At 41.5% G+C, this 9292-nt stretch overlaps 2 protein-coding genes across 2 annotated transcripts in view; both read right to left on the bottom strand.

Annotated features, from left to right (window-relative positions):
* Positions 1 to 226: 226 nt before the first annotated feature.
* Positions 227 to 2847, bottom strand: LOC107746108 (actin, alpha skeletal muscle 2). Its single transcript, XM_016560194.1, has 7 exons — positions 2745 to 2847; positions 2057 to 2196; positions 1628 to 1952; positions 1347 to 1508; positions 1067 to 1258; positions 795 to 976; positions 227 to 693 (listed from the first exon to the last, which is right to left on the bottom strand). The coding sequence occupies exons 2-7, from the start codon at positions 2183 to 2185 to the stop codon at positions 550 to 552; spliced, it is 1134 nt and encodes a 377-aa protein (XP_016415680.1). The 5' UTR covers positions 2186 to 2196; positions 2745 to 2847; the 3' UTR covers positions 227 to 549.
* A 1993-nt stretch (positions 2848 to 4840) lies between these two features.
* Positions 4841 to 9292, bottom strand: part of nup133 (nucleoporin 133) — a 13624-nt gene continuing 9172 nt past the window's right edge. The window contains exons 14-25 of the mRNA XM_016560224.1: positions 8923 to 9028; positions 8411 to 8423; positions 8219 to 8318; positions 7861 to 8112; positions 7636 to 7769; positions 6689 to 6847; positions 6422 to 6557; positions 5917 to 6035; positions 5723 to 5803; positions 5559 to 5632; positions 5375 to 5463; positions 4841 to 5147 (exon numbers count right to left, since the gene is read on the bottom strand). Of these exons, the coding sequence (XP_016415710.1) occupies positions 5011 to 5147; positions 5375 to 5463; positions 5559 to 5632; positions 5723 to 5803; positions 5917 to 6035; positions 6422 to 6557; positions 6689 to 6847; positions 7636 to 7769; positions 7861 to 8112; positions 8219 to 8318; positions 8411 to 8423; positions 8923 to 9028 (1400 nt within the window). The 3' untranslated portion in view covers positions 4841 to 5010. The remainder of the gene's footprint in view (positions 5148 to 5374; positions 5464 to 5558; positions 5633 to 5722; positions 5804 to 5916; positions 6036 to 6421; positions 6558 to 6688; positions 6848 to 7635; positions 7770 to 7860; positions 8113 to 8218; positions 8319 to 8410; positions 8424 to 8922; positions 9029 to 9292) is intronic.

The raw sequence follows: 9292 nt of genomic DNA, 5'->3' as shown, positions 1-9292 counted from the left end.
GCATTTATCCTCCATTAGAGCCCACTTAAACAGCCCAGATGGTTTATAGTTGTCAGATTACAGACATAACAAGACTTCGCGCCGTGTTAGAGGTTGGATAAATTATGTTTAGTCTGTCTCAGTGTGGGCTGAATCCTAGTGTACTGTATCTTATAAGAATACTGAAATGACATATTCATTGGCGAGTACCATGTTTAAAAATAGATTATCAGTTTTATTTGTCTGTTGAAGTGTGATTTGTGTTGGTCATCAACTGGACCGGGTGTACATTGGAACGTATATCAGAGTCACTGGAATCTAAGGGAGCGGGGTCCTTCCATTTCAAACAGCATTCTCCAAAATACCAAGCCATGGAAGTCAGTAATAAATACATTTGTGTGCAATGAGAGTGCTTGGTATTTTTCTCTCCCTTGACGTTAGTGTCCTTTTCTCAGTTTATGCTCCTACGTCATCGCATAAATGACGACTGTGGAAAAGCTGTCCACAGGAGCAATGCGCCGTCGCTTGGTTCCTGAGCAGGAAGCAATGATAGGATGGTGAGCCGGGCGCTTAGAAGCACTTGCGGTGGACGATGCTGGGACCGGCCTCGTCGTATTCCTGCTTGGTGATCCACATCTGCTGGAAGGTGGACAGGGAAGCCAGGATGGACCCGCCGATCCAGACGGAGTACTTACGCTCAGGGGGAGCAATGATCTACAGAAGAAGAGGAGATCAAATATTATTCAAAAAACCAGTCTGCAGTTTTAAAGTCAACATGGAAAAAGCTTGAGTTTTAAAGCTCTAGGCCCTATTACCTTGATCTTCATTGTGCTGGGAGCCAGGGCTGTGATCTCCTTCTGCATACGGTCAGCAATACCAGGGTACATTGTAGTACCACCAGAAAGGACGTTGTTGGCGTACAGGTCCTTCCTGATGTCAATGTCGCACTTCATGATGCTGTTGTAAGCGGTCTCGTGAATGCCAGCAGACTCCATACCTGTGCAATTGTTTTGAGGAGAGCATATAAATGGTTGGAGGACTAGAAGGTAAGACAACAACCGATAATTTCAGATGTTTTCAAACATACCAATGAAGGAAGGCTGGAACAGGGTCTCAGGGCAACGGAAACGCTCGTTACCGATGGTGATGACCTGACCGTCGGGAAGCTCGTAGCTCTTCTCGAGGGAGGATGAGGAGGCGGCGGTGGCCATCTCATTCTCAAAGTCCAGGGCGACGTAGCAGAGCTTCTCCTTGATGTCACGGACAATCTCACGCTCGGCTGTGGTGGACGACAAATCGAGAGTTGTTTATTTGGTCTGTTTCACACATGCTAGAAATATCCCAGTAAAAAGTGACAAGGTACACACCGGTTGTGACGAAAGAGTAACCACGCTCGGTCAGGATCTTCATCAGGTAGTCTGTCAGATCGCGACCAGCCAAGTCCAGACGCATGATGGCGTGGGGAAGAGCATAACCCTCATAGATGGGCACATTGTGGGTCACACCATCGCCAGAGTCCAGCACAATACCTAATAACAGCCAGGAACCAGAAATCAGTCAGAGCTAACAGTAAGCATTACAACTGTGTCAAATGCCCTGTGTGTAATTATATAACTGTTGCTCTTTCAGTTACAGCATGTTGTCTCACCGGTGGTTCGGCCAGAAGCGTACAGGGACAGGACGGCTTGGATGGCCACGTACATGGCGGGGACGTTGAAGGTCTCAAACATGATCTGGGTCATTTTCTCACGGTTAGCCTTGGGGTTCAGAGGGGCCTCGGTGAGCAGGGTTGGGTGCTCCTCGGGGGCCACACGGAGCTCGTTGTAGAAGGTGTGGTGCCAGATCTTCTCCATGTCGTCCCAGTTGGTGATAATGCCGTGCTCGATTGGGTACTTCAGGGTCAGGATACCTCTCTTGCTCTGAGCCTCGTCTCCAACGTAGGAGTCTTTCTGACCCATACCGACCATCACACCCTATGAGCAAGGGATACAGCATGATCAGAATAGCCCAAAGAAAACCCATACAATCATTCCCTTGAGATGGCAAATACAGATCCAGGAAGGATCTCTGTATGTACCTGGTGACGTGGGCGGCCGACGATGGAAGGGAAGACAGCCCTGGGGGCGTCATCACCGGCGAAACCAGCCTTCACCAGGCCAGAGCCATTGTCGCACACCAAAGCTGTAGTCTCATCGTCATCACACATCTTGATGGTTTCTACAATTAAAGTCAATGAGAAAAAGCCATAGAGAAGTTGAAGAGGGCACTACAACCCCGACAAAATCATTATCACTCAAACTGGTAACCAAGTTTGTTACCAAACAGACAAATGTTTAGTTTACATTGAGAAACTGCATTCATAGTATTCTTAATTATAGCATACTAAATAGCTGAGTGGAATCTGAATGAAAAGATGTGAAAAACAGTTATTTTTTATTGTCAAATACGATTTGTATTTCCATTTGCACCAATATGATCAAATAAATGTAAACATATACTAAATTATTAAAAATAGCTAAACAAAAAACGCACTCCGATGATTTCTATTGTTAAAGACCACTGTTTTTAAATTAAATTCACAGTTAAGATACACAGAGAAAAGTTTCTGATATGTGTGCAATGAAGTGAATAAAAAAAGTCAAAGTCAAAAGCGAAACCGCTGTACAATGATTAGCGTCAAATCCTTGCATTCACATCGTACATTTTCCGATTCCGAATCGCTGTCCTTTTTAATCTAGTTTCCGACCTCGTGAAATAGCGCTTACCTGTGGCTGCTCTCAAGAGAGTCGTGAAGTCAAACTGAAGTGCTGCCGGCTCCTGCTATATGACCCGCAGGCGCTGCATCTTATATACACCCGTCCTCTGCTTTTCCTGCTCTTCCTGCTCTTCCGACAACCATTAAGGAATGTCCGTGCATTCGAATGGAATTCCTCCCGATCCTCGTCCATATTTGGGTGTCGGTGGGTCGAGCGGAGGGGCTCCGCGTCTGCGCCGCGCGGCGCTCCGGGCTCCATATATGGCGTTCCAGACCCCAAACCACAGCGGGCGGGCGCAGCGCCACCATACGAGTGCACACAGAGTCCAACACTGACCGTTTGTTGACTATATCTCAATATAAGGGCATGACAGTGGGTTATGATTGTTTATCATTACATTTTACCATTGATCAAATGAAAATGAACTCAAGGTGTAATATAAGTTGCTTTGTACAAATGTAAATAAAAATAGCTTCTTTTTCTTTGGTGGGCTATTGATTCTCATCTAATTATTTTAATCTCAGATATACTTTAAAGGATGACAGCAAACCAGAAATTATAAAATGTTAATTTTTGCAGTGTATCATATGGTGAAATCAGGTAAATTGAGCTGTTTTTTGAAAGTCATGCAAATAGTGGCTTCGTTTGCACGAACTGACCAATATAAAGCCTACAAACATGGCATTTCTGAAATAAATTAGGGATTTAGTCAGTCTATGGCACTGGGATAACAGCATTCATTTCAGCTTCTTCCTTTCCCATAGAAAGCCACAGAAGCAGAAGTTGAATTCCAGAAACTGGATAAAGGGGAGGAGAATCTTAGAAAAACAACTTGGAAAATCTCTTATTTGAGTCTGATGTTTAGCTGAACAATGCAGTCACCATATTAAGCCCTTAAAATATACTATCACCATCAAAAGAAGGATGGAAACGTATTTTCTTAAGCTTGTTCATCAGCTGCCATTACATAATAATTGTAAAGATGTGTTGTGAAATCATGGTAAAAGTATCACCAATGACCAATATTATCAAAATAGCCACTCAGCAACCCTCTCTGCCTTTCTGAAAACAGGAACAGTATATTATAACGATGTTTTACCTTCTTTTACTTGGAGATGGTTATTAAATTAAGACAGTCATTAGACGACTATTAGACAAGCATGACCCTGTGGTTATTTAAATATTTGATGCCAAGCCTAATGCCACATCACAAACAAGTGAGTATCATATTTCCTCCTTGAGTTCCAGTTTATGTAGTGTCTTTAGGGATTCCAGAGGCTCCCACCCCATATAGGGTGTCAGAGAACCCCCCTAAAGTGCAGCTTATTTACTGCGGACGCCACTAATTTTACCCTCTCTTCCCTATTTTTAGGAGCTCAGGGGAGACAGTTGCTTCTCCATCAGTTCAGCTGCTCTTTTCACACCAGCTGCTGGAGGACAGAGTGGGAGCGACAGATGAGAGGAAGGAGTGCAAGAAAACAAAAAGACGTTCTCAAATAGAGCCTTGCACATACAGTGGTCCTAAAAGGGTTTAGACACTCAGTAGTGTCTGTACTACTGCGTTAGATATCTAACCGAGTGGCTTCTGCAAACAAATGCAGCTAAAACTTTTCTGAACCATTCGTGCATGATTTTAAACTTGATAAACTAGTGTAATGACAAACACAAATGAGCGTCATTCTGAACGTTTTATCTGTAGTTTTATCTTTTTGTGAAATGTTTTGCTCTAAAAGTGTGCATGACATGTCCATAAAATGGTCACTTAAATGCTGCTCAAAATTCAATGTAAAGACGCAATGTTGCATAAAATCCACTTATATTTGCCTGCTCTGACCCACCTCTAGTATCAAAGCATACAGTTGTAATTATTGTATAAATGCATTTATGCCACTTCAGAAGCACTTCTGTGCCACCTTTGCAGAGTAATTTTGGCATTAAATTGATGTTTTGTTATCTAATGCAATGACGTTCAGACATCTTAAGAGTGTGGCCTAAGAATCCAAATACATTTGGGTTCACTATCTTTAAGAAAACACCATAAAACCCAAGCTAACGTCACCATTTGGTTAACACTATTTGTCTTTGTTATTCTATCTTTGTCTTGCAGCAGAAGATTACCATCACTGAACTGTCTGTCGTCAATTACAGAAATACAGTTTATTCAGAAAATTCAAGCGTTGGTTCATGTAATTATTATTATATATTTTTTTTGAAACGGTACAAAAAAAAGTTGGAATATTAACAAGGAAACAGTAAGCAGAAACAGGAAGTAATGTCAAATCTGAGCTTTCTGGTAGTGCTCATAATTGGCTCGCAGGAGGAACTCAAAGTACGGTTTTGATTTGAGACTCTCCAGCTCGTCTTCCTGCAGAAGATCCTTCACGTCAGGCAGGTACGACTGCAGAGAAACACCTGTGTGCACAAACACAAAACACACTCTGGCTGAATATGCAGATTTTGCATTGTAACTACATGTCCTGAAGTAGGGTTGTCCAAGCTTTGGATGTAAGATACCATATTGTATACTTCATACCTGCTAAAATCAAGTCTCAAATAAGCCCTAAACTACTTTGAAACCTCAAGACAAACTTCTAGAACAACTGTGAGTGTGTGATTAGCAGAAAAGAGAGTCACCGCACCTTCCTGGATGAGTTTCTGTAGGATCTTGACGAAAGTGCTGTCTCTGGCTGCTTCTAGAGGATCGTCATTATCATCAGACGATGACCAACTGCAACCAGTCAGTCAATGGAAGACCATTATAGTCACGTAAAATGAAACATCCATCCACACTAATCTCATTTGAGTGAGTTTTGTGATGCTCACCTCTCCTTCCAGTCTTTCTTTAAGGCTTTACTGAAGATCTCTCGTTTTAGGGCATCGAGATCAACTCTATCCTCCTACAGGTGATGAATACATATTAGAAACACATGTGTTTGGAAAAGTAGCTTTTTGATGTTTTTAGCGTAGCCTTTTATTTATATAGATACCTCCTCCAAGTACTCCAGCAGATCGAGAGCTTTCTTGAAGTCGTACTCGTTGGCTCCACGGTTCTCATCGCAGATGTACAGCTGGACACAAGGAAAAGAGAGACAAGGCAAGAGAAATGAGGATGAAGAAGTCTGAAGGAATTAAAAACGGCTGCCAAATGCACGTGACCGCAGTATTTTTGTAGTTTACTCACATTAATGAGGTTACGAGGGCTCAGTAGAGGCATGCTGTCTGGGTTCAGCTGCTTCTCGTCCAGCAGCTGTTTAGGAAGAGTCTCCTGATGAAGCAGAAACCTCTCCTGCTCCACTATATCTACACCAACACACACCGGACAACAGCAATTATGTTTCAGAGATTTCACATGGCATAAACTGATCAAATATTTAGGGGCTCAAGAGTTTATTTGGGGAGGAAGAGAGGGAAATGCAGGTCAGATTTGAACCCATGTCGCTTGCATGAGCACCACAGGTTAATGTGATATTCACTAGGCCTGACAAATTGAGCATAAACTCACATTATTCTCCGTGTCTACACAATGATAAAATACATAAAGCATGCATCATTTGCTCCTTCTGTTGATGATGAATTGTCTAAAAATGCTTGGTGGGACATAGAGAAAAAGTAAGAAAATAATAAAAATATGAAATCCATTTTATATGGACTAAAACAGATTTTAAGACTGACGGTTTATGACTGACCGTTGAGCTGTCTGCGGTGCACGGCTTCAGGCATGTCTGACGCCAGAGCCGTGAGTTTGCTGAGGGCCAGCAGGGTCTTCTTCTTGCTGAAGTATCGTGTTTCCATGTTGGCCTGACTGTACAGGGTACGATGGGCCTGTCGTGAAGAGAACAAAGCATTTATAACACTACAAGTGTCGGTAACCTCGTGGTGTGCACTTTAGCGTATATATAAAAAAATACAAATTAAATATGTATTTATTTTATTCCTTTTTTTTCTTCTCTTACTCTCTGATAGTCTTGCACATGTATGTCATGCAGCCAGCTGAGGTGATCGTGAGCCTGCAGGAAACTGGCCAGCTGCTGGTGCGTTGCTATTGGCTGAGACAGCAGCTTCCCTCTCTTGCCTTTCTCCATGTACCAGCGGAACAGGAAGTCAGCGAAGTTCTACAGGAAACACAGAGGGCTGTGAGGAAATGCATTCGGCACAGGCACTGTAACTGTGATTTCAGTATGTTTTTCTTAGAGCTGTATTCCAAGAATTTCAAAGTGTCCGTGTGCAATGCTCTTTAATTTAACAAAACATTTTTATAAATACTGAAATATTTTCTACTAGCCAAAAGCTACTTCAAACTACACTATCCAGAAGCATCTATTGAAAATATAGTAGCGGTTAAAAGTTTGGGATCGCGAAGATTTGTTTAAATGTTTGTGAAAGAAGCCTCTTATGCTCATCATGGCTGCATTTATTTGATCAAAACGAACAAAAAACATACAAAATTGTGAAATATTAAAAGAACTGTTTTCTATGTGAATATATTGTCAAATGTAGTTTATTCCTGTGATCAAAGCTGAATTTTCAGCATCATTACTCCAGTCTTCAGTGTCACGTGATCCTTCAGAAATCATTCTAATATGCTGATTTGCTGCTCAAGAAACATTTCTGATTATTATCAGTGTTGAAAACAGTTGTGCTGCTTCATATTTTTGTGGAAACTGAAATTTTTCCAGGATTCTTTGATGAATAGAAAGTTCGAAAGAACAGCATTTATTTGAAATAGAAATCTTTATAAGATTAAAAATGTCTTTACTGTCACTTTTGATCAGTTTAATGCATCCTTGACTAAAAGTATTAATTTCCTTTAAAAACACTATACAGACCCCAAACATTTTGAGCGATAGTGTATGTGGCTTGTGTTGACATTTAAGAGTTCTTGGTCCGGTGGGTTTCTTACCTGATCAGCGAATTTGACCATGTACTGCTGTAGTCGACTCTGGTTATCTGTTCGCTCGCACAACTGCACCAATATGTCAAAGTCACAGTATTTCTCCGCCAGCGCCGCAACCCACTGATGCTGACCCAACTCCACTGCCACAGTCACAGACAACACAAAACTATAAAGCACATAATCTGGTTTTTCAGCTTATTCTGACATGTAAAATGAGCAATCAAAACTCACGGAGAAGCGCGAGCAGCTCCGAGCGTTTCTGCGTGTACTCGTTCTCCAGCATGACGTAGCGCTCCTGTTGTCCGGTGCGGCGGAGAGACGTCAGCTGAGCCACATAACCGCTCAACAGAGAGTCCAACAGCGCCACCAGCTGCTCGCTCAGCACGCCGCGCAGCTCCACGTCTGCGTGAGGATACACCGCACGCAGGATCAGCTCGTGCTGCCGTGTGATGACGGTCCGAACTCCACCCGCTCCTCCTGAGGCTGAGAGACAGAAACTATGACGCTCACACTGATGGAGAGCTGCTTTTGTGTTTAAAGTGCTGTGGCAGTCAATAAAACAAGAGGAAGTCCTTTCAGGTGTGTTTACCTGTCCATGGGATGTACTCGGGCTCAGGGCCGCAGTTCTCTGGCGCCCTGTACAGAGATGCTTTGGTCTCTCGGTACTGCGCTGCTGCTTGAAGCATATCCTACCACACAAAACAACATTATTCATTTCACAAACTGGAAGATGATGATGATGTGCAAAATATTCTTTCATATTTAGTTTTGTAGGAAAAACTTTTAACAATTTGCTTTACAAATTATACAATTATTAAATACATTTAAAAAATGTATTTGATATTAAATATTAAATTATCAGCATTGAAAAAACTGATGCTTAAAACATGAAAAAAAAAATTCGGGATTTATTTAATTTGTTTATTTAAAAGATTTATTTATTTAATTTATTTAAAATAGAAATCTCTTGTAACATTATAAATGTCTCTACTGTCACTTTTTTTTAAACAATGATTTCTGAAGGATCATGTGACACTGAAGACTGGAGTAATGATGCTGAAAATTCAGCTTTGATCTCAGGAATAAATTACATTTTAAAATATATTCAAACAGAAAACAGTTATTTTAAACTGTAATACTTTTTCACAATATTACTGATTTTAATGCATTTTGAGCACATATATGCAGCCTTGGTGAGCAGAAGAGACTTCTTTCAGGAGCGGACAGAAAGAAAGAAAGAGCACTGCTGAATACTGTGAGAAGAATGAAAGCGTATCTCATAGACTGTGTGGCTATTGAGGAACCTGAAGCAGGAAGTCCATGAGGCAGCGGTGCGCTTTCATCTTATCCTCCAACTGATGCAGCAGGATCAGAGACGTCAGTGTAAATCCAGCGCCCTCTACAGGACAAAACACACAAACTACAAATTGACCAGGGTCCAAAATTTACAACTTTTACCATCTTAGGTTTAACTTAGAAGTTTGTCTTTTAGACTCCATGTGACAACACATGTGGAGTATTCTCCACAATAAGCCACAAAAAAAGAAATTATAAAGAACAAAATCAAAATGTGTCTGACAGTTTTTGTGACAGGTGTATTTTTTTTTTTACCAGAAACTAGCTCATGAATTCAGGGGGGGGGGAAAAAACAATTACACTCTAA

Source organism: Sinocyclocheilus rhinocerous, unplaced genomic scaffold, assembly GCF_001515625.1.
Source record: "Sinocyclocheilus rhinocerous isolate Xijiao unplaced genomic scaffold, SAMN03320098_v1.1 scaffold107, whole genome shotgun sequence".
NCBI lineage: Eukaryota > Metazoa > Chordata > Actinopteri > Cypriniformes > Cyprinidae > Sinocyclocheilus > Sinocyclocheilus rhinocerous.
This window is presented reverse-complemented; position numbering and strand designations above follow the sequence as displayed.

What these genes read in the sequence shown, in the direction of transcription:
- LOC107746108 (XM_016560194.1), bottom strand. Translation starts at nt 2,185, where the DNA reads ATGTGTGATGACGATGAGACTACAGCTTTGGTGTGCGACAATGGCTCT. An exon ending in CGCTTCTGGCCGAACCACCG is followed by an intron (nt 1,509 to 1,627) that starts GTGAGACAACAT and finishes GGCTGTTATTAG; the next exon opens with GTATTGTGCTGGACTCTGGC. An exon ending in CCAGCACAATGAAGATCAAG is followed by an intron (nt 694 to 794) that starts GTAATAGGGCCT and finishes CTTCTTCTGTAG; the next exon opens with ATCATTGCTCCCCCTGAGCG.